This window comes from Silurus meridionalis, chromosome 7 (assembly GCF_014805685.1).
Source record: "Silurus meridionalis isolate SWU-2019-XX chromosome 7, ASM1480568v1, whole genome shotgun sequence".
NCBI classification, from domain to species: domain Eukaryota; kingdom Metazoa; phylum Chordata; class Actinopteri; order Siluriformes; family Siluridae; genus Silurus; species Silurus meridionalis.
Genome location: NC_060890.1, coordinates 10,285,683 through 10,309,651, shown reverse-complemented (window position 1 = coordinate 10,309,651; position 23,969 = coordinate 10,285,683). Strand labels below are relative to the sequence as shown.

General features: G+C 36.7%; 2 protein-coding genes, 1 long non-coding RNA gene, 2 other non-coding genes and 2 pseudogenes across 6 annotated transcripts; 4 read left to right on the top strand and 3 right to left on the bottom strand.

The window, feature by feature from the left end:
• Window positions 1-428: 428 nt before the first annotated feature.
• Window positions 429-4,351, top strand: LOC124389076 (interferon-induced protein with tetratricopeptide repeats 5-like). The gene is made up of 2 exons (XM_046854305.1): window positions 429-452; window positions 2,381-4,351. The coding sequence occupies exons 1-2, from the start codon at window positions 448-450 to the stop codon at window positions 3,804-3,806; spliced, it is 1,431 nt and encodes a 476-aa protein (XP_046710261.1). The 5' UTR covers window positions 429-447; the 3' UTR covers window positions 3,807-4,351.
• A 378-nt stretch (window positions 4,352-4,729) lies between these two features.
• On the bottom strand, window positions 4,730-4,811 carry trnal-aag. The gene has a single exon. It is a non-coding gene; the product is annotated as a tRNA-Leu (tRNA).
• Window positions 4,812-4,813: 2 nt separating this feature from the next.
• On the top strand, window positions 4,814-6,589 carry LOC124389078 (annotated as a pseudogene).
• On the bottom strand, window positions 6,283-17,298 carry LOC124389080. Its single transcript, XR_006926508.1, has 4 exons — window positions 17,236-17,298; window positions 16,984-17,157; window positions 6,414-7,713; window positions 6,283-6,335 (listed from the first exon to the last, which is right to left on the bottom strand). It is a non-coding gene; the product is annotated as an uncharacterized LOC124389080 (long non-coding RNA).
• On the top strand, window positions 9,946-14,065 carry LOC124389073 (interferon-induced protein with tetratricopeptide repeats 5-like). 2 transcript variants are annotated; one of them, XM_046854302.1, is made up of 2 exons: window positions 9,946-10,181; window positions 12,096-14,065. In XM_046854302.1, exons 1-2 carry the CDS (start codon window positions 10,177-10,179, stop codon window positions 13,519-13,521), a joined length of 1,431 nt encoding a protein of 476 aa, XP_046710258.1. In that variant the 5' UTR covers window positions 9,946-10,176; the 3' UTR covers window positions 13,522-14,065. The 2 variants fall into 2 exon arrangements, with proteins under 2 accessions (XP_046710258.1, XP_046710257.1); XM_046854301.1 differs by lacking the exon at window positions 9,946-10,181 and adding an exon at window positions 10,188-10,408.
• LOC124389079 lies at window positions 14,201-22,432 on the top strand (annotated as a pseudogene).
• Window positions 14,444-14,525, bottom strand: trnal-aag. The gene has a single exon. It is a non-coding gene; the product is annotated as a tRNA-Leu (tRNA).
• Window positions 22,433-23,969: the final 1,537 nt, after the last annotated feature.

Genomic DNA, 23,969 nt, shown 5'->3' with positions numbered 1-23,969 from the left:
ACAGAATCCATGGATGGCAGGCTTTTGAGTGTCCTTGCAAAGAAAGGTGGCTATATTGGTCACTGATTTGTTTTTGTTTGGTTTTTGAATGTCAGAAATGTATATTTGTGAATGTTGAGATGTTATATTGGTTTCACTGGTAAAAATAAATAATTGAAATGGGTATGAATTTGTTTTTTGTTAAGTTGCCTAATAATTATGCACAGTAATAGTCACCTGCACACACAGATATCCCCCTAAAATAGCTAAAACTAAAAACTACTTCCAAAAATATTCAGCTTTGATATTAATGAGTTTTTTGTGTTCATTGAGAACATGGTTGTTGTTCAAATTAAATCCTCAAATAAAATTAATCCTCAAAAATACAACTTGCCTAATAATTCTGCACTCCCTGTATAGTCCTCTCCAGGGTGAAAGACCGATTCCACATCACCCAGACTGATCACCATGAGGTAAGTGATATCATACTGTAGACGTACTTTTGTATATTCAGTCTGTTTTTATAACATTAACGCAAGAGTAATTGCAAGGAAGTGGACATGATTAGTAAGGAGGAAGTGAGAGCAGCGATTAAGAGGATGAAGAGCGGAAAGTCGGTTGGAACAGGTAGAAACATGGAGATGTTTAGGAGAGATGGCAGTGGAGTTTCTAACCAGGTTGTTCAGCAAGATTTTGGAAGGTGAGACGATGCCTGAGGAATGGAGAAGGAGTGAGCTGGTACTGGTTTTTAAGAACAAGGGAGATGTGCAGACCTTCAGTAACTACAGGGGAATAAAGTTGATCAGTTACACCATGAAGTTATGGGAAAGAGTAGTCTTGTTAGTATGTCTCTAATACATAATGTAAATGTAGTTTACCTATAGAAAATGGCTACATGTACATAGTACAGCCATGAGGACAAATGAATATAGTAATGTTATTATTAAATTGTAAAACTAAATTATAATAATAAAATAGAACATTTACATTTACATTTGTGACATTTAGCAGACGCCCTTGTCCAGAGCGATGTACAAAAGAGCTTAAAATAAAATCAAATTGTTATAATGACTTCTGATGTTGAAAAGACTCTGGGTCTTATGGGGTTTTATATCCTGATATGCAGGTTTGCAGATTAGGGATTAATTTTTAAAACTAAAACCTATGAACTTATTCATATTTTAATTTATGCATTTCTGTAAAGCTGCTTTTTTTTTTTAATCTGTGTTTTTAAATGGGCATTAAAATGAATTTATTGTGTTTTACTGCACACAATAAGACAATTAATTGTTAATCTACCAGTTTGACCAGCTCCACATGTGTTTTGGGCAAAAAGTACGCTTGTTTATCAAAGCTGGATTTTTAAGCAGTTAAATGGAATAATGGAATAAAATGTGTTCTTGAATCACCATTAGAGGTTTAATACAAAAATCTTCCAATAACAAACACAATGCAGGAACATCACCCACATCACTCACCACAAAACATCACTCTCACATGTCTATTACACACACACACACACACACACACACACTTGCACATACACACACTTGCGTGTACACACACACACACACACACACACACACACACACACACACACACACACACACACACACACACACACAAAAAACACGCACACACTTAATCTTAATACTGCCATTAGTTTTTTATACATCTTTCTACAGATATTATAATATTAATGGAACTTTTTTTCATTATATATAGTGTTTTTATTAACCATATTTAAGGAAAAAAATTCTCTTTGGTTTTAAATTATATGAGAACACTTATAGATTGTTATTACAAATGCAAAAAGAGAAATTGACTTTAAAAAAAAGAGAATTTAAATTGAAAAAAGAGAAACTTGAGGGAAAGTGCTTAGAACAGGGTGTGTGTTGATTAAAAAAAATAAATCAAGGGTTAAAGGTTTAAAAGAATGAAGCTTTTGTATTGTTTTGCATTTACTTTCCTGTTTGCATATAATGATATCCAAATAACAAAAGGAAAATGATTAGTTTATTTTTTTAACCAATGGGTGGCGAGTTACATATCCTGCAGTGCAGTGAGCATAATTTTTACCAGGAAATGGGAACTAAATTGTTCTTTTAGAAAGATTTGATTATTTTTCCAGTTTTCATATTAGTAAAGTCACATAGATTTGCTCATTAGCTCAATTACAATACAGAATGACATATAAACCCACTTTATCCAAACTCGTAATAATTTTCCCCTCTAATATGTGATTCAGAAGCACATATTCTGAAATTACACGCATTATGTTACTGACCAGAAGTCTACAAAATATACTAAAGGTACAAATGAAATTATGATGTACCTTATAATGATATTAATATTTTTAAACAAGTTTTAATCAGGTTAATTCATTTTCTTTCTCTACCAGTTCAACTCAAGGCACAGATTTAAAAGCCAGACTTTTTCAGCAAGAATGCCATTTCACCTGGGCTCTGAATAAAAATGATGTAGATCTCAAAGACCTTCTGAACAGATTAGAAGAACAACTAAGCCTGGATTTTGGAAAGGAGGCAGGAGCTGCACGTACACGGAGCTGTATGGGATTTGTGAAGTTTCTACAAGGCTCCAATACTGAGGCTCTCAGCAACTTTGAGAAATCTGTAGAACTCATTAAGGCTCATAGAAATGACTCTGATAAGCTGCTTGTTGTTGCTTATGGAGACCTTGCATCCTTATACCATTATATGGGTCATTTTGCAGAGTGTGAAATGTACCTGAATAAGCTGAGAAAGATTAAAGAGAAATATCCATCTGTCCCATATGCTGAGGTGCTTGGAGAGAAAGGATGGACATTCCTTAAGTTTTCACTCAAATATTATGAATGGGCAAAAGAGTGCTTTAAAAAGGCCCTGGAGCTGGAACCTGAGAATGCTGAATGGAATTCCGGCCTTGCCATTGCTCTGTATCGGACAGAGTTTGTGGAACAAGGATGTGCACCAGAAACTTCAGATGCTGTTAATCAACTTAGACGAGCTATAGCTACTAACCCAGATGATGATGTTCTTAAAGTTCTGCTTGCTCTGAGATTGGCTGTTTTCAAGAAGTACAGTGAGGCAGAGAGCCTAGTGGAGCAAGCCTTAGAGAGGTCTCCAGAACACCCACATGTGTTTCGCTATGTTGGAATGTATTTAGGGAAGGCAGGATCTTTGGACAGGGCCATTGCCCTGCTAAAGAGAGCATTAGAGAAAGTGTCAAACAAAGCTTTTATACACCATCAGCTGGGGCTCTGCTATAAACAAAAGATTATGAAGCTGAAGCAGGCAGGAAGCCACCAAACAGAAGGTGCTGAAATTAAACGAGCTCAAAAGCAATGCATCTACCATTTGGAGATGGCAATCGGACTAAAAACCGGCTTCATTCTAGCCATGGCTGAATTGGCCTTGCAATATGGGGTTAATCGGGATATATCAAGAGCAAAAGAAATGTTTCGGAATGCATTTCAAGCAGCCAAAGAGAAAAAAGACAACTACCAGGCTGTTCATGTGTTTTATGCAGAATTTCAGCAGTACGTTATGAGATGTGAGCCTGCTGCCATCAAACATTACATTGAATGTCTAAAGATAAATCCAAATCAATTTGAAGGGAAAAAAAGTGCTAAAAGTCTGAGAAAGATTGCAGAGAGAAGAATTGGGAACAACCCAAATGATGGAGAGGCATTTGGAATACTTGGAATCATTCATAAGGAACGAGGAGAAAAACAACAAGCCATAGAGTGCTTTGAGAAAGCGCTGACCTATGTAGATAATGAGGAGTACCTCAGTGATCTTTGTGAGCTTAGGCTTTCTCTACAGTAATATTAGCAATATGAAGTATGATACACAGCCAAATATCTATATACTCATTTATTATTCATGATATTTAATGTTAACAGTGTAGCATCTGTAATCTTATTTTCAATGTGTGGATGTACCAAACACAGCACTTTGTTAAGACGTACATGGACACACTCTCAGTGCACTCTCGCGCCTTAAAACAAGTCAGTTTTACAACACTAAATGTGTTAAGAGTGGAAAAACACACTGATATGATTACTGAGGAGAATAAAGAAGCAGGAAGCTTTGTCTGTGCTAAGGCAGTAAGCAGGATAAAAAAATAGAGATTAATACGAATTAGAAAAGCAGCAGAATCCAGATAAATAATAAGTTTTGTGTTGTTTGTCTTGATAAGTGAATGTAATTTACTAAATCCTCACACTACTGATCTCAAAATCTCAAGTCTTTTAAAACTGTGAATATATTTTGCACATTTATGAAGGCTGCATATTAATGTTCTAATGTGTAATATTAATGCATGTTCTTCTGCAACCAAATGAAAATAAAATTTGTTCAAATCATGTGAATATGTTTCGTTATATTTAAATATATTTTAAATACTCAAAGCATGTTTATGGTTCAGGTTGTATATGGAGAGAGGAAATGTGAAAGTGTAAAATTGATTTAATTCAGACTTTCCTTAAAATTTTCACACATGCGAACACACACATTGTAATGTTGTAAATTTTGAAAAATGATTTCACTTTAAATTCTTTATTGTCATTTGTAAACTGAAATCAAAAAGATTATAATAATTTGGTAATAGTCTCAATCATTCCTTTCTGACAATCCAGAAATGTAAAAGTGTAAAAAATAGGCTTGTAATGTCTTGATCAGAACACACACTTCTTTATGTATCTTTACTGAAGTCCACATTTGAGGATGGATATGTAGAATAACCTAATTGGCAGCGGTGGGATTCGAACCTACGCCCCCGAAGAGACTGGAGCCTTAATCCAACGCCTTAGACCGCTCGGCCACGCTACCACTCACACGTCACCGAAATGTAAACTCTAGATAATAATAAACAAAATAAACAAAACAAACATTATATATACACACCAAACACACACACATGTTAGCGATTTGTGGTGTTTCCACGCACTAAACTCCAAACTCGCCGTTTTCATTATAAATATGCTGTTGGTCTTTAACTACACGCCCATGAGCTTCCCTAAGTTTCGATTTCCACCGAACACATGATTACACAAGCATCATTTTAATCCAGGAAATGCTTCAGATTTCTAGGTTCCTCACTGTTTCATAGTCATTCACTTTCTGGTAATTGTATTCCGGATTGCAGCAGATGACCACAATGAGGTAAGCGTTACAATAACTAGAAAGAAAATAGTCGGTCACGAGATGGTGTGTGTGAGACACTGAATAACTTTACAATACTGGATTAAGGGGTTTGCTGCTTCTGTGTTACAGTCTAACAGAAGCCACACTTCTCCAGGCAGAACTTCACAAGCTTGAATGTCACTTCACCTGGAAGCTGAAAAAAGAAGAGCTGGATCTTACAGATCTTTTAAACAGGCTTGAACAACATGCCGACTTTAACCTTGGCGAGAAAGCAGGACTTGCACAGACATACAACTCTTTGGGATATGTTAAGCATCTCCTGGGGTCTTCTCAAGACGCACTTGGCTACCTGCAGAAGTGTGTAGAGCTCACTAAAGAGAGCAGGCTGGATGACTGTGACAAGTGGCTCATAGTGCCCTATGGGAATTTAGCCTGGTTGCAGTACCAGTTGAAGTGCTTTAGTGAATGTGAGAGTTACCTGGAGAAGATCAAGTATTGTACAGGAATTGCCAGATTCATCTTTGGGTCTTTGTCATCAAGTGCTTGGAGAAAAGGCCTGGGCCTACTTCAAGTTCTCTCGCAAGTACTACAACCAGGCAAAAGAGTGCTTTGAGAAGGTTTTGGAGCTGGAGCATATGAATGCTGAATGGAATTGTGGTTATGCTTTTGTGCTCCACAGAACAGAAACACAGTGTCCTAGTGTAAGAACAATTAACCAACTGCGTCAGGCCATAGACACAAACCCAGATAATGATGAGCTTAAAGCTCTCTTAGCAGTAAGACTTGGTGAAGCCTAAGAGTACAATGAAGGGGAGAGTTTGGTGGAAGAAGCTCTGGAGGGTTCTCCTAATGCTCCTAATGTCATTCGATATGTGGAAAAATTTTTGAGGATCTATGGCTCAGTGGAGAGGTCCATTGCACTGCTAAAAAGAGTTTTAGAGAAGTCACCCACATCAGCTTTCATACACCATCAGCTTGCTCTCTGCTACAAGAGAAAAGCAATTACTTTGCAGCGTGAATGAACTCAAAACTCACCTAGTGCTGGTGCTGAGATTCAGAGGAGTCGAATTCAGTGCATTTATTATTTAGACAAGACCACCGAACTAAAGCCTGGCTTCATTACAGCTATGATTGAGCTGGCAAATCAGTACGGCGAGGATGGGGATCTTGATCGTGCAGAAGAGATGTTTCAGCAAACTCTGCATAAAGCTAAAGAGAAAAATGAATACCTACAGCAGGTGTACCTCTCTTACGGGCAGTTTCAGCAGTACAGTAGGAGATCCCTACCTGAAGCCATCACTTGTTATATGGAATGTCTGAAGATAGATGAAGGCACTGTAGATGGGAAGAAAAGTGCTAAACAGCTGGGAAAGATTAATGATAAACGTTCATCTAAAAGCCCTGGGAGCAGGAAAGACTTGAGGATCCCTGTGAGTAAAGAAGAGAGAAATGCAGGACCATAGGAGGCTGAAGACATTCTGCAAAATACTAGTATTTATGAATATCTAACTATTCTGTGCATTTAAAGCAGGATCATTTGCATTCTGATACAAGAGCAGAATTGCATTCTGAGTCATGATTTACCAGTAATTTTTGTATATTCTACTTGAGTAAAACAATAATTCTTTGTTTAAAGATGGGAGCAATATAAAGTATTAAACAAGTACCCTTTATTACGCAAACAGGAATAAAATGTTTATTCAAGATCAGTACAGACAATTTTTATGTCACTGGGCTAATCTTTAATTAATCATTATTTAGTTTAAAACATGTTTATTGTAAAAGACATTGTAACTTTTTTCTTTCATCAAATAAAGATGATATGTAAATATATCTTATAAGATGGTCACTTAACCTTTATCTTCTGTCAATGTACTTGATATGAACACTGACATATCAGCTTCCAGTACTTGTTCAAGTTTGGAGTGAGTTGAATCAGCACTGCCCTCTAGTGGCATTAATTTCTCTTCCAAGCTGATTCATAGAAAAATTATGACGCTGATATTTTTAACCACAGTACATGTGAGATACTAGACATACTAGAGAGAAAAACACAACAAACACATTCTCAAGTTATACAGCACTTTTGGATAAACACTTTACAAAAACAAACGAAAAAACAAAACAAACAAACGATGCAATATGCTCCAACTCTAACTCACCTTTTCTGTTTTGAACTTTTCATTTACAATCTACGAATGAAATGCTTTCTAACAGAAAGTTGCCAGATAGAAAGGGCACATTAACCGAATTTCAGACTGTAAAAATTTGCTATTACTGCTACAAATTTCCTTTTTCCCCCCACTAACTACTGAAGTTTATGCACCTGTTTTTTTGTTTTGTATTGTTTTTGCTTTTTTAACAAAAATAAAACAATACAGATGATATAACCAATAGGTCCAACACTATAAGATTTTTGCAGTATAAAACTCTGCCTGTTTGCCTTCACATGCATCTGGTGTGGAGACTTTGCTTAGCGAGTTCTTCTGAATTCTCTGGCAGTGACGGACCACAGTGATGGTACACAGCAGGAGAGCGCTGGAGATGAGTGCAAAGCCACTGAGAAAGAACGTCGCTGTGTAGGTACCTGTGGTGTCCACCAACCAGAAAAAAAAACTAAATATATATATATAGATAAAAAAATTAAAACATTTCTGTTGTGTGTTTGTGTGTGTTTGTGTGTGTGTGTGTGTGTGTGTGTGTGTGTGTGTGTGTGTGTGTGTGTGTGTGTGTGTGTGATACCAGTACCTTCATGTTGAGGAGTCTCATGGCTTGTGGAAAGAAACTGTTACACAGTCTAAACATCCTCACTATCCGCTGTAGGGTTTTGCAATCCAAGACGGTGCAATTCCAAGTGCAATGCTCTCGATAGTCCCTCTGTACACAGTCTAAAATGTAGTCTTTACTGCAGAGAGATTTTTCATTATTGACTTAAAAATTTCTCTATAAATTTTTTTATACACTTAGGATCATCGTGATCCTAAGTGTGACCTACATCTTTCAGCTGATCAGAATCATTGTTCTAATCACTGGCATTGGCCAAATATTCGTTTAAGAGAAAAGCTCAGACGCAAGGTTGATATTTTAATTGTTACATTCATAAGTTTTGGATTTCATGACTGGTCCCCCGGCATAAGTTATTACTGTGCGAGGCAGAAGTGGGAACAATTCACTGATGAGATTCTAGGATATTTCTTAATTATATTGATGCATGTTATTTTAGATGCTGCTGTGAATGGTAGTATTTTAAAATGTATTAAAATGCCTTTTCTGTCTTCTCTTTCTTTACTGTTTTGTAGGTGTGCAGCTGAGGAATCTGCATTGACCTACCAGTGAACTATTTTACTCAGTAAATCTGTTATTCCTGTTTTTTGTTTACTTGAATTAATTTGGATTAAATGTGATTTACACATTTTGAGTTGAAGTCATTTATTTTTCACAGTTCAAATACTCAACCATGTAATTTTAAACATAGAGCAGCACATCAAATCAACTAATATTAAGAGTTCTTTGTTTGGTCAGGCACAGTTTTACATTGCAAATGAGGTTTGAAATGGTTTGACAGTGGATTTTCCATAGTAACACATTAAGTTCACCCACAAAAATCAATGATGAAATTAATAAAGGGACCCAATTCTTACCCACTGTGGTCCCACAACAACCCCATAAAGTGGCCATTTGTTGGTTGACCCATGATTGAGTCATGTGGGCCTCATAAGGGTCCTTTTTGTAGCCCACTTTGGCCCCATATTTAACACCCATTTGAGACCCAAATGAGCCCATATAAAGAACACCTATACGGGTCCCACTTAGAGCCCACCATGATTTTTTGTGGAAGTGGTGTTGGAGGATGAAACGAAACTAGAGTTAAACGAAGCATATTTTTTGCTTTTATTTCTACAGGCTATAATTATGCACCATGTCCTGTTTGCTTCAAAAAATATATAACAGGAGTATGATCTGATATTGACACTTCATTTCCTTTCACGTACTATTACAATTCAGGCGATTATATTGTTGTTTCCATATGACGTCATCTGAAGTTTGGAAATGAAAACTTTCGGTTTCTATTCCTCAACAGTTTAAATGCACTACTGTATTAGTTTGTGTTTTTCCTCCTTTCAGGGATGTACTAGTCAAAGCATCCAATAAAATTATTAAACTCTCAGTGGTCCTGCGGATTGAAGACAAATGTCTGAAATCACACTACTACACTACTTCATAGTTTTCGTGTCACTGATTCATTTTGTGTCACATCAAAAAATTTCAGATGAGTGTGAAATGCAGGTTTTTATACATAATATTTTAACATTAACATATTTATGATGTACATGATTACACAGAATTCAGTGACAAGTTTAACCAAGCGGGATGTACAGTTATCATAACTAAACACAAGATTCATTTCATGCTGCTGGGATTCAAACCCCAAAGAATCAGAGTCATGAAACCTAGCACCTTAAACCATTTTACCAAAAAAGTAAACTTTAATTTTCACTTGGTTGCTGGTGTGAGAAAGCTGTGTAGCCAGAAAAGAGGTACAGTAGGTTTGTTCCCATCAATAAAAACACAAGAAAATCTTACTTCAGAATAGATATGAGGTAACTTACATTGTTATTTATTTTTCTTTTTTTCAAGTAATATGAAAAGGTTAATGCTAAGATACGATGACAGCTGTACACAGAGCCATGGAGTAACAATAGGGAAATGACTAGAAGTGGTCTTGGAGGATGAAACGAAACTAGAGTTAAACTAACATGTTTTTTTTTTTTTTTTTTGCTTTTATTTCTACAGGCTATAATTATCAGGTCATATAACAGGAGTATTACCTGATATTGACACTTCATTTCCCTCCACGTACTATTACAATTCAGGCGATTATATTGTTGTTTCCATATGACGTCATCTGAAATTTGGAAATGAAAACTTTCGGTCTCTATTACTCAACAGATTAAATGCATGGGCGGAGAATAACACCGCTCATATCCGTGCCACTATATAGTCCTCTCCAGGGTGAAAGACCGATTCCACATCACCCAGACTGATCACCATGAGGTAAGTGATATCATACTGTAGACGTACTTTTGTATATTCAGTCTGTTTTTATAACATTAACGCAAGAGTAATTGCAAGGAAGTGGACATGATTAGTAAGGAGGAAGTGAGAGCAGCGATTAAGAGGATGAAGAGCGGAAAGTCGGTTGGAACAGGTAAAATCATGGAGATGTTTAGGAGAGATGGCAGTGGAGTTTCTAACCAGGTTGTTCAGCAAGATTTTGGAAGGTGAGAGGATGCCTGAGGAATGGAGAAGGAGTGAGCTGGTACTGGTTTTTAAGAACAAGGGAGATGTGCAGACCTTCAGTAACTACAGGGGAATAAAGTTGATCAATCACACCATAAAGTTGGGAAAAGAGTAGTCTTGTTAGTATGTCTCTATCTAATACATAATGTAAATGTAGTTTACCTATAGAAAATGGCTACATGTACATAGTACAGCCATGAGGACGAATTACTATAGTTATGTTATTATTAAATTATGAAACAAAATTATAATAATAAAATAGAAAATTTACATTTACATTTGTGACATTTAGCAGACGCCCTTGTCCAGAGCGATGTACAAAAGTGCTTAAAATAAAATCAAATTGTTATAACGACTTCTGATGTTGAAAAGACTCTGGGTCTTATGGGGTTTTATATCCTGATATGCAGGTTTGCAGATTAGGGACTCTAAAACCTATGAACTTTTTAGGGCCCGAGCACCGATGGTGCGTAGGACCCTATTGTAATTGTGTCGTTTCTTTTTTTTTTTCTTCTTATCATTATTAATTTTTAAATCGCTCGAAAACTCACAAAACCTTGCGCGCAAAGAGAAAAAAGTCGAAAGATTAGGTACACCATGTTCCTCGAAAGTGGATGTGGCAGAACCGGCTCAGTAGCGCCACCTGTACACGTTCAACGGTGTCTGGCTTGAGCTATGTTTCACGTACATGTCTGAAAATCGGTACACACACGTAACACACTAAGACCTACAAAAGTCTCTTGGTACAAAATCCGATACCCAACAGGAAGTCGGGTATTTTTAATTGTATGAGCAAATTTTTGGTCGATTTTGCCATTCGCACATGTCGTACTTTAACCAACTCCTCCTAGAGATTTCTTCAGATCAACACCAAATTTGGCAGACATAATCTAAAGGCCTTTGCAATGTTAAATTGCGAAGATCTAGAGTTTTTGTCAAAGGGCGTGTCCTTGATGGTCTGACAAATTTCGACGATTCGCCATGAAAACGGAAGTTGCAATGACTCGGACATACAATGTCCAATTTGCCCCAAACTTCACATGATTCATAAGACTCCTGATCTGATCAGATCTACATTTCCATATTTAGTAATATTTATAGGCCACCTGCTGGCAACAGGAAGTGTCCTGTTTTACTGTGCAATGAACTACTCCTAGAAATGTACTGCCATCCCCTATTTTTTTGGCCAGTCTTATCTTAAGACCTTTGCGCTAGTGAATTGTGAAGATCTTGAGCGTGCGTTAAAGGGTGTGTCTATGGCGCTGTGACAAATTTCAATGACTCACCATGGGGATAACAGTTGAGATTTGTTCAGATCAACACCAAATTCGGTAGGCATAATCTAAACGCCATTGCAATGTTAAATTGCGAAGATCTAGAGTTTTCGTGGAAGGGCGTGTCCATGGTGGTCCAATGGGTGGAGAGTTAAAAATTAGCTCGATTACAATACAGAATGACATATAAACCCACTTTATCCAAACTCGTAATAATTTTCCCCTCTAATATGTGATTCAGAAGCACATATTCTGAAATTACACGCATTATGTTACTGACCAGAAGTCTACAAAATATACTAAAGGTACAAATGATATTATGATGTACCTTATGATGATATTAATATTTTTAAACACGTTTTAATCAGGTTAATTCATTTTCTTTCTCTACCAGTTCAACTCAAGGCACAGATTTAAAAGCCAGACTTCTTCAGCAAGAATGCCATTTCACCTGGGCTCTGAATAATAATGAAGTAGATCTCAATTACCTTCTGAACAGATTAGAAGAACAGTTTAGCCTGGATCTCGGAAAGGAGGCAAGAGCTGCACGTACACACAGCTGTATGGGATTTGTGAAGTTTCTACAAGGCTCCAATACTGAGGCTCTCAGCAACTTTGAGAAATCTGTAGAACTCATTAAGGCTCATGGAAAAGACTCTGATAAGCTGCTTGTTGTTGCCTATGGAGACCTTGCATGGTTATACTATTATATGGGAAACTTTGCAGAGTGTGAAATGTACCTAAATAAGCTGAGGGAGATTAAAGAGAAATATCCATCTGTCCCATATGCTGAGGTGCTTGGAGAAAAAGGATGGACATTCCTTAGGTTTTCACTCAAATATTATGAAAGGGCAAAAGAATGCTTTAAAAAGGCCCTGGATCTGGTCCCTGAGGAGGCTGAATGGAACTCCGGCCTTGCCATTGCTCTGTATCGGACAGAGATTGTGGGAATAGGATGTGCACCAGAAACTTCAGATGCTGTTAATCAACTTAGACGAGCTATAGCTACTAACCCAGATGATGATGTTCTTAAAGTTCTGCTTGCTCTGAGATTGGCTGTTTTCAAGAAGTACAGTGAGGCAGAGAGCCTAGTAGAGCAAGCCTTAGAGAGGTCTCCAGAACACCCACATGTGATTCGCTATGTTGGAAAGTATTTACGGAATGCAGGATCTGTGGACAGGTCCATTGCCCTGCTAAAGAAAGCATTAGAGAAAGTGTCAAACACAGCTTTTATATACCATCAGCTGGGGCTCTGCTATAAACAAAAGATTATGAAGCTGAAGCAGGCAGGAAGCCACCACACAAAAGGAGCTGAAATGAAACGAGCTCAAGAGCAATGCATCTACCATTTAGAGATGGCAATCAAATTGAAAACCCGCTTCATTCTAGCCATGGCTGAATTGGCCTTGCAATATGGGTTTAATCGGGATATATCAAGAGCAGAAGAAATGTTTCAGAAGGCATTTCAAGCAGCCAAAGAGAAAAAAGACAACTACCAGGCTGTTCATGTGTTTTATGCAGAATTTCAGCAGTACGTTATGAGATGTGAGCCTGCTGCCATCAAACATTACATTGAATGTCTAAAGATAAATCCAAATCAATTTGAAGGGAAAAAAAGTGCTAAAAGTCTGAGACAGATTGCAGAGAGAAGAATTGGCAATAACCCAAATGATGGAGAGGCCTTTGGAATACTTGGAATCATTCATAAGGAACGAGGAGAAAAACAACAAGCCATAGAGTGCTTTGAGAAAGCGTTGACCTATGTAGATAATGAGGAGTACCTCAGTGATCTTTGTGAGCTTAGGCTTTCTCTACAGTAATATTAGCAATATGAAGTATGATACACAGCCAAATATCTATATACTCATTTATTATTCATGATATTTAATGTTAACAGTGTAGCATCTGTAATCTTATTTTCAATGTGTGGATGTACCAAACACAGCACTTTGTTAAGATGTACATGGACACACTCTCAGTGCACTCTCACGCCTTAATACAATTCAGTTTTACAACACTAAATGTGTTAAGAGTGGAAAACACACTGACATGATTACTGAGGAGAATAAAGAAGCAGGAAGCTTTGTCTGTGCTAAGGCAGTAAGCAGGATAAAAAATTAGAGATTAATACGAATTAGAAAAGCAGCAGAATCCAGATAAATAATAAGTTTTTTGTTGTTTGTCTTGATAAGTGAATGTAATTTACTAAATCCTCACACTGCTGATCTCAAAATCTCAAGTCTTTTAAAACTGTGAATATATTTTGCACATTTATGAAGGCTGCATATTAATGTTCTAATGTGTAATATTAATGCATGTTCTTCTGCAACCAAATGAAAATAAAATTTGTTCAAATCATGTGAATATGTTTCGTTATATTTAAATATATTTTAAATACTCAAAGCATGTTTATGGTTCAGGTTGTATATGGAGAGAGGAAATGTGAAAGTGTAAAATTGATTTAATTCAGACTTTCCCTAAAATTTTCACACATGCGAACACACACATTGTAATGTTGTAAATTTTGAAAAATGATTTCACTTTAAATTCTTTATTGTCATTTGTAAACTGAAATCAAATAGATTATAATAATTTGGTAATAGTCTCAATCATTCCTTTCTGACAATCCAGAAATGTCAAAGTGTAAAAAATAGGCTTGTAATGTCTTGATCAGAACACACACTTCTTTATGTATCTTTACTGAAGTCCACATTTGAGGATGGATATGTAGAAAAACCTAATTGGCAGCGGTGGGATTCGAACCCACGCCCCCGAAGAGACTGGAGCCTTAATCCAGCGCCTTAGACCGCTCGGCCACGCTACCAGACACGCGTCACCGAAATGTAAAATCTAGATAATAATAAACAAAATAAACAAAACAAACATTATATATACACACCAAACACACACACATGTTAGCGATTTGTGGTGTTTCCACTCACTAAACTCCAAACTCGCCGTTTTCATTATAAATATGCTGTTGGTCTTTAACTACACGCCCATGAGCTTCTCTAAGTTTCGATTTCCACCGAACACATGATTACACAAGCATCATTTTAATCCAGGAAATGCTTCAGATTTCTAGGTTCCTCACTGTTTCATAGTCATTCACTTTCTGGTAATTGTATTCCGGATTGCAGCAGATGACCACAATGAGGTAAGCGTTACAATGCGTCCAGAATGCAGCAGCCAGAGTTCTTACAAGGTCAAAAAAATATGATCACATAACCCCGATCTTATCGTCCCTACATTGGCTTCCTGTTAAGTTTCGAATAGACTACAAACTATTACTTCTCACTTATAAAGCACTAAATGGTTTGGCTCCCGTGTATCTATCCAGTCTTTTAACACGCTACAATCCGCCACGCTCCCTGAGATCTCAAAACTCTGGGCTTCTAGTAGTTCCTAGAATAGCAAAGTCCACTAAAGGTGGTAGAGCATTTTCACATTTAGCTCCTAAACTCTGGAATAGTCTTCCTGACGGTGTTCGGGGCTCAGACACACTCACCCAATTTAAGTGTAGATTAAAACGTATCTTTTAGCAAAGCCTACACATAACACACATCACATCATAACCTTGTGCTCCAGAACATCTGATCACATGCACATTATCAACTTGTGCTGTTAATATCATGAACAGCAGCTACGCTAATTCCTCTCCACTGCTTCTCTTTCTCTCCCCATCCCGAGGCATCCTGAGGTTGCTCCAGCTCCAGTCACCTCCCACCTCGTGATGATTACGGACCTTTAAAGAAGTAGATGCCGAACTCACAAACATCCTGAACCATCTAGAGACGTACCAGTGCCATTTGGATCCCGCTACATGTGTGGAGTTTTGACATTGGACCTCCTGGAGTGTTTAAAGGCTCTGGCATGGAGAAGCTGATGCTGGATCTGTGGTGATCACAAATGCTGAGCTTATAAAACTCGGAGCTACTAACCATATACACTGTTTAAGACTGCAGAAAGAACATTACTTATAATCTTATACTCCAGTAATCATGTTAGTTCTCACTCTCCAGTGTTCTGTATTGTTGATCAAACTCTTGATGTCACCCAGATGAGGATGGGTTCCCCTTTTGAGTCTGGTTCCTCTCAAGGTTTCTTCCTCATAACATCTAAGGGAGTTTTTCCTTGCCACAGTCGCCACGGCTTGCTCATCAGGGACAAATGCACACCATTCACCATCACTGTTGATTTGTGTAAAGCTGCTTTGAGACAATGTCTGTTGTGAAAAGCGCTATACAAATAAACTTGACTTGACTTGACTTGACAATAACTAGAAAGAAAATAGTCGGTCACGAGATGGTGTGTGTGAGACACTGAATAACTTTACAATACTGGATTAAGGGGTTTGCTGCTTCTGTGTTACAGTCTAACAGAAGCCACACTTCTCCAGGCAGAACTTCACAAGCTTGAATGTCACTTCACCTGGAAGCTGAAAAAAGAAGAGCTGGATCTTACAGATCTTTTAAACAGGCTTGAACAACATGCCGACTTTAACCTTGGCGAGAAAGCAGGACTTGCACAGACATACAACTCTTTGGGATATGTTAAGCATCTCCTGGGGTCTTCTCAAGACGCACTTGGCTACCTGCAGAAGTGTGTAGAGCTCACTAAAGAGAGCAGGCTGGATGACTGTGACAAGTGGCTCATAGTGCCCTATGGGAATTTAGCCTGGTTGCAGTACCAGTTGAAGTGCTTTAGTGAATGTGAGAGTTACCTGGAGAAGATCAGAAGTATTGTACAGGAATTGCCAGATTCAACTTTGGGTCTTTGTCATCAAGTGCTTGGAGAAAAGGCCTGGGCCTACTTCAAGTTGTCTCGCAAGTACTACAACCAGGCAAAAGAGTGCTTTGAGAAGGTTTTGGAGCTGGAGCATATGAATGCTGAATGGAATTGTGGTTATGCTTTTGTGCTCCACAGAACAGAAACACAGTGTCCTAGTGTAAGAACAATTAACCAACTGCGTCAGGCCATAGACACAAACCCGGATAATGATGAGCTTAAAGCTCTCTTAGCAGTAAGACTTGGTGAAGCCAAAGAGTACAATGAAGCGGAGAGTTTGGTGGAAGAAGCTCTGGAGGGTTCTCCTAATGCTCCTAATGTCATTCGATATGTGGGGAAATTTTTGGGGATCTATGGCTCAGTGGAGAGGTCCATTGCACTGCTAAAAAGAGTTTTAGAGAAGTCACCCACATCAGCTTTCATACACCATCAGCTTGCTCTCTGCTACAAGAAAAAAGCAATTACTTTGCAGCTTTAAGGAAGTCAAAACTCACCTAGTGCTGGTGCTGAGATTCAGAGGAGTCGAAGTCAGTGCATTTATTATTTAGACAAGACCACCGAACTAAAGCCTGGCTTCATTACAGCTATGATTGAGCTGGCAAATCAGTACAGCGAGGATGGGGATCTTGATCGTGCAGAAGAGATGTTTCAGCAAACTCTGCATAAAGCTAAAGAGAAAAACGAATACCTACAGCAGGTGTACCTCTCTTACTGGCAGTTTCAGCAGTACAGAAGGAGATCCCTACCTGAAGCCATCACTTGTTATATGGAATGTCTGAAGATAGATGAAGGCACTGTAGATGGGAAGAAAAGTGCTAAACAGCTGGGAAAGATTAATGATATCCCATTGCAGGGGTAAGGTAAGCGCTTTGTGTGTGTTATCTGTGCAGTCATGAGCTTAAATGCAGAGATTCAGAGGATTTCCACACAATTTAAAGTCCATCATTCTACAGTGAAGAACATTATTCAGAAGTGGAAAACAGTAAAGCAAATTTACCCTAAGAGCAGACTGTGCAATGCTCAGAGAAATCAATTAAATGTAAAGTTCATGACTGTGCATTTGGAAAGAGGGGCTCTCAGAGGTTGTGTAGCCAGAGACCTCTTCAATTTTCTTTTACTCTTGAGGTTCTGGAGGTTTGGCTTAATCTAATTCAGTTCAAGTGACATGTAAATGAGGGCAATATCAATTAAGTACAATAATTAATATAATAAATGGTGGATGAATGATGGATTTCTACCAATGCAACTAAATTTAAAAACACAGATTGCCTAGAAATGATTCCCTGGGCAGTGCCAGTGCCAGTGCCAGTACCATATATGACATGTTGTTTCAGAAATTAATTTACCTAGAGAAAGCAACATAGCTATTCTCAAGAAAAAATCACATACACACAATGCATGATCATTAGAAATTAATTTGTTTTGTTGAACCGAGATATTTGTACACTGTTCTCCCCCCACTCTCACATGTTCACTCAGGTTTGTTGACAGTGATATGGCAGGTCATCTCTTATCCCAGAGATCCCTCATGTCTTTGTTACCTTCTGGCTATAAATATAAATAAGTTGAATAGAACTGAACCATTCATGTTACTTTGTTTTTTCATTTTCTTTGTTACTTTTTCAATTTTCTTTCAGTTTTGTTTTATCTTATATCACTTGCACTTTTTAGCACTTATTTTCCTCTTAGTTTGTATTCTTCCTCATTTCAGGAACTCATACTCATCATTGTGGAATTGGTGTTGGTGGATGAAACGAAACTAGAGTTAAACGAAACATATTTTCTGCTTTTATTTCTACAGGCTATAATTATGCACCATGCCCTGTTTGCTTCATAAAATATCTAACAGGAGTGTGACTTGATAATGACATTTCACTTCAAGTACTATTACAATTCAGGTGATTTTATTGTTGATTCCATATGATGTAATCTGAAGGTTGGAAATGAAAACGTTTGGTTTCTATTCCTCAACAGATAAAAAAATCTTACTAGTTGATCTACCAGTTTGACCAGCACCACCTGTGTTTGGGCAAATGGTGAGTTTGTTTATCGAAGCTGGATTTTTAAGCAGTTAAATGCAATAAGCATTCCAAAAGCGCTGACCTATGTAGATAATGAGGAGTACCTCGGTGATCTTTGTGAGCGTAGGCTTTCTCTACAGTAATATTAGCAATATGATATACAATTCATATGATAATCATTAATGTGAAAAAGATAGTGTACCCTTTTGGAATTTAATGGATTTACCTATCAGGATATCAAAGAAATCATCTGATTGTTAGTAGGTCTTGTTTATCTGAAGTTCAATACACTTCAGATAAACACCAACATATATTACTCAATGTCATTATTTATTTTTAAAAGACTCCATCTGTCAAAAACTAAGTATATATGTAGTGGGTGTTTTCTGCGTTGTGTGTGTTTTTAAATAAAGAAACTCCACACGTTTATACAATCTTCATATAGTTTAATTTTAGCTTCTGTGTTCTCTCATCACTGTTGTAGCTCCCCCCAGTAATTTCACGAGCACAAGGATTCTCTGATGACAGGCTATTTATTGACTGCTTCCAACTTAGGATGCCGTGAGAATTCATTGGCTGCTTATTACCAAAGGAGAACTTAATCTTGCATCTGCTGTCCTTTTTAACTCCAGATGAATAAAATATAAACATTTAAATGTAAAAACGCTTCATCTTTCCATGTGGTGCAGACATCTTTCTACCTGAGTCGCTCTGAGCTTTTCATAATAAAAGTCTCTATTTAAACAACTCTGGTTAAACAGTTTCAAAATGAAAAGTTCTTTAACAAAACATTAATGACAAAATTATTAAATATAAACTGACTTCTCTGTCAGTTACAACTGTATTGAAAGAACAGACACCATCACACAATAAATGGAGGATCTCTGGTCTAGCTGTGCCTCTCATCGCTATCACGTTCTGCAAAAGAGAGCTTACAATATACATTGAAAATTTCTAAAGTATAATAACAATATAATATTAAAAGAAAGAAAAATACAGAAAAAAAATACTATACTGATCCATTTACATACCTGTATTGAAACAACAGACACCATCAGACAATAAATGGAGAATCTCTGGTATAGCCGTGCCTGTCAATCATTACATACTCTCTCAATGTATATTAATTTAACAGAAAATACTCAGATACATGGAACCGCTCATGGATCATTAACAATAACATGCATCTTCAATCAATCAAATTTATAACACTTTTTTTTTAACTTAACTTTTCAAAAGAATGCTGAATGTGTAATGGCGGCCATTACCCGAAATAATTCTACAAATAACTATACATGCTACAACATTCAGCATTTGAATTACTAACCGTAAATCAAGAGAAAAATTAACAAATAATCATGGTTAATACAGAAATTCTTTATCCGATTAGAGTATAATATTATTCTAACACTTTCCCGAAGAGCTGATAAATCATACCTCTCATCGCTATCACGTTCCGCAAAAGAGATTACGGAAATTATGTCAGCTCTACCTTCGCACTTACACGTTACAACACTTGCATGACAGCACTTCATATTATACCTGTGACCACATAACCGTGCATCACTCATGCAATCTCAAATACAAATTTCAAAATAAACATTTATATTTTATTGCTTCCATAACACTTAAGAAGCTAATTAGCAGCCAGGTGATGCTAATCGAATGCCCTTGAATTATTGATCATGAGTAAGTGTGACCACCTCTTTAAAAGTCCAAGCTTGAGCAGGTTGCTAGTCTGGAGCTTTCAGATGTTTAACACAATGACAATGAGAAAAGACATCTACAATAATCTTAGAGAAGCAATTTCTGCCTTTCAATTTGGAAGGGTTACAGTATAAAGCCAAACCATTTCCACACAATTTAAAGTTCCATCATTCTACATTAAGGAACATTATTCAGAAGTGGAAAACAGTTGCAAATCTCCCCAGTAGTGGACATCCCAGCAAATTTACCCTAAGGGGAGACCGTGCAATGCTCAGAGAAATCATGACAGTAAATTTGGAAAGAGTGGCTCTCAGAGGTTGTGTAGCCATTTCAGGAACTCATACTCATCATCGTTGTGGAAGTGGTGTTGGTGGATGAAACGAAACTAGAGTTAAACAAAACATATTTTCTGCTTTTATTTTTAAGCAGTTAAATGCAATAAGCATTCCAAAAGCACTGACCTATGTAGATAATGAGGAGTACCTCTGTGATCTTTGTGAGCGTAGGCTTTCTCTACAGTAATATTAGCAATATGATATACAATTCATATGATAATCATTAATGTGAAAAAGATAGTGTACCCTTTTGGAATTTAATGGATTTACCTATCAGGATATCAAAGAAATCATCTGATTGTTAGTAGGTCTTGTTTATCTGAAGTTTAATACACTTTAGATAAACAGCAACATATATTACTCAATGTCATTATTTATTTTTAAAAGACTCCATCTGTCAAAAACTAAGTATATATGTAGTGGGTTTGTTCTGCGTTGTGTGTTTTTTTAAATAAAGAGACTCCACACGTTTGCACAATCGTCATATGGTTTACTTTCAGCTTCTGTGTTCTCTCATCACTGTATTGAAACAACAGACACCATCAGACAATAAATGGAGAATCTCTGGTATAGCTGTGCCTGTCAATCATTACATACTCTCTCAATGTATATTAATTTAACAGAAAATACTCAGATACATGGAACTGCTCATGGATCATTAACAATAACATGCATCTTCAATCAAACAAAATTATAACACTTTTTTGTTTAACATAACTTATCAAAACGTGTAATGGCGGCCATTACCCAAAATAATTCTACAAATAACTATACACGCTACAACGTTCATCATTTGAATTACTAACCGTAAATCAAGAGAAAAATTAACAAATAATCATGGTTAACACAGAAATTCTTTATCCGATTAGTATAACAATATTCTAACACTTTCCTGAAGAGCTGATAAATCATACCTCTCATCGCTATCACGTTCCGCAAAAGAGATTACGGAAATTATGTCAGCTCTACCTTTGCGCTTACACGTTACAAGGCTTGCATGACAGCACTTCATATTATACCTGTGACCACATGACCGTGCATCACTCATGCAATCTCAAATACAAATTTCAAAATAAACATTTATATTTTATTGCTTCCATAACATTAAAGAAGCTAATTAGCAGCCAGGTAATGCTAATGGAATGCCCTTGAATTATTGATCATGAGTAAGTGTGACCACCTCTTTAAAAGTCCAAGTTGAGCAGGTTGCTAGTCTGGAGTGTTCAGATGTTTAACACAATGACAATGAGAAAAGACATCTACAATAATCTTAGAGAAGCAATTTCTGCCTTTCAATTTGGAAGGGTTACAGTATAAAGCCAAACCATTTCCACACAATTTAAAGTTCCATCATTCTACAGTAAGGAACATTATTCAGAAGTGGAAAACAGTTGCAAATCTCCCCAGTAGTGGACGTCCCAGCAAATTTACCCTAAGGGGAGACTGTGCAATACTCAGAGAAATCATGACGGTACATTTGGAAAGAGGGGCTCTCAAAGGTTGTGTAGCCAGAGACCTCTTCAATTTTCTTTTACTCTTGAGGTTCTGGAGGTTAGACTTAATCTAATTCAGTTCAAGTGACATGTACATGAGGTCAATAGCTATTAAGTACAATAATTAATATAAAAAATGGTGGATAAATGATGGATTTCTACCAATGCAACTAAATTTTAAAAACACAGATTACCTAGAAATGATTCCCTGGGCAGTGCTGAACCCTAAAAAAAGGTTGTTTAAATGTTCTAGATAATAAATAAAGTTCTAGATAATGATTGGACGAATTTGGCTTAATAAAATTTGTTTGGAACGAGGAATGTGTTTAGAAAAGATATAAATACAACAAAATGATCAGGACATTTTACCAGTGTTTGTATAAAAACATGGGGCTGACATATATATATATATATATATATATATATATATATATATATATATATATATATATATATATATATATATATATATATATATATATGTCATATCAGAAATTTATTTACCTAGAGAAAGCAACATAGCTATTTTCAAGAAAAAAATCACATACACACAATGGATGATCATCAGAAATTAATTTGTTTTGTTGAACTGAGATATTTGTACACTGTTCTCCCCCCACTCTCACATGTTCACTCAGGTTTGTTGACCGTGATGTGGCAGGTCATCTCTTATCCCAGAGATCCCTCATGTCTTTGTTACCTTCTGGCTACAAATACAAATAAGTTGAATAGAACTGAACCATTCATGTTTCTTTGTTTTTTCATTTTCATTTGCTTTTTTACTTTTTTTTATTTTCATGTTTTGTTTCATCTTATATCACTTGCACTTTTTAGCACTTATTTTCCTCTTAGTTTGTATTCTTCCTCATTTCAGGAACTTACTACTTAGAGCATCCAATAAAATTATTAAACTCTCAGTCGTCCTCCGGATTGACTTCATAGTTTTCGGTGTCACTGATTCAATTTTGTGGAAGTGGTGTTGGTGGATGAAACGAAACTAGAGTTAAACAGAGCATATTTTTTTATTTCTGCAGGCTATAATTATGCACCATGCCCTGTTTGCGTCATAAGATATTTAAGGAGTGTGACTTAATGTGTACACAGTTCATGTTCCTTCACACACTATTACAATTCAGGTGATTATATTGTTGTTTCCATATGACGTCATCTAAAGGTTGGAAATGAAAACGTTTGGTTTCTATTCCTCAACAGATAAAAAATCTTACTAGTTGATCTACCAGTTTGACCAGCACAACCTGTGTTTTGGCAAATGGTGAGCTTGTTTATCGAAGCTGGATTTTTAAGAGGTTTCTATTCCTCAACAGATTAAATGCCCTTTTAGTTTGTATTCCTCCTCCTTTCAGGAATGTACTACTCAGAGCATCCAATAAAAATATTAAACTCTCAGTGGTCCTCTGGATTGAAGACAAATGTCTGAATTCACACTACTACACTACTTCATAGTTTTCGCTGTCAGTGATTCATTTTTGTGTCACATCAAAAGATTTCAGATGAGCGTGAAATGCAGGCTATTATACACAATATTTTAACATTAATATATTTATGATGTACGATTCCACAGAATTCAGTGACACGTTTAACCAAGCGTGATGTACAGTTATCATAACTAAACACAAGATTCTTTTGATGCTGCTGGGATTCAAACCCTAAAAAAATCAGTCATATTTCCTAGCACCTTAAAATATTTAGCCAAAAAAATTTTCAAGTTAAATTTTCACTTAGTCGCTAGTGTGAGGAAGCTGTGTAGCCAGAAAAGAAGTACAGTAGGTTTGTTCCAATCAATAAAAACACAGGAGCTCAATTTAGAATAGATATGAGGTAACTTACATTGTTTTTTCTTTTTTCTTTGCTTTTAATACGAAAGGGTTAATGTTAAGATACGGTCACAGCTGTACACAGAGCA

Coding starts and splice junctions, on each gene's coding strand:
- LOC124389073 (XM_046854301.1), top strand. CDS start 10,269: ATGATTAGTAAGGAGGAAGTGAGAGCAGCGATTAAGAGGATGAAGAGC. Junction 10,409..12,095: donor GTTCAGCAAGATTTTGGAAG/GTGAGAGGATGC, acceptor TTTCTCTACCAG/TTCAACTCAAGGCACAGATT.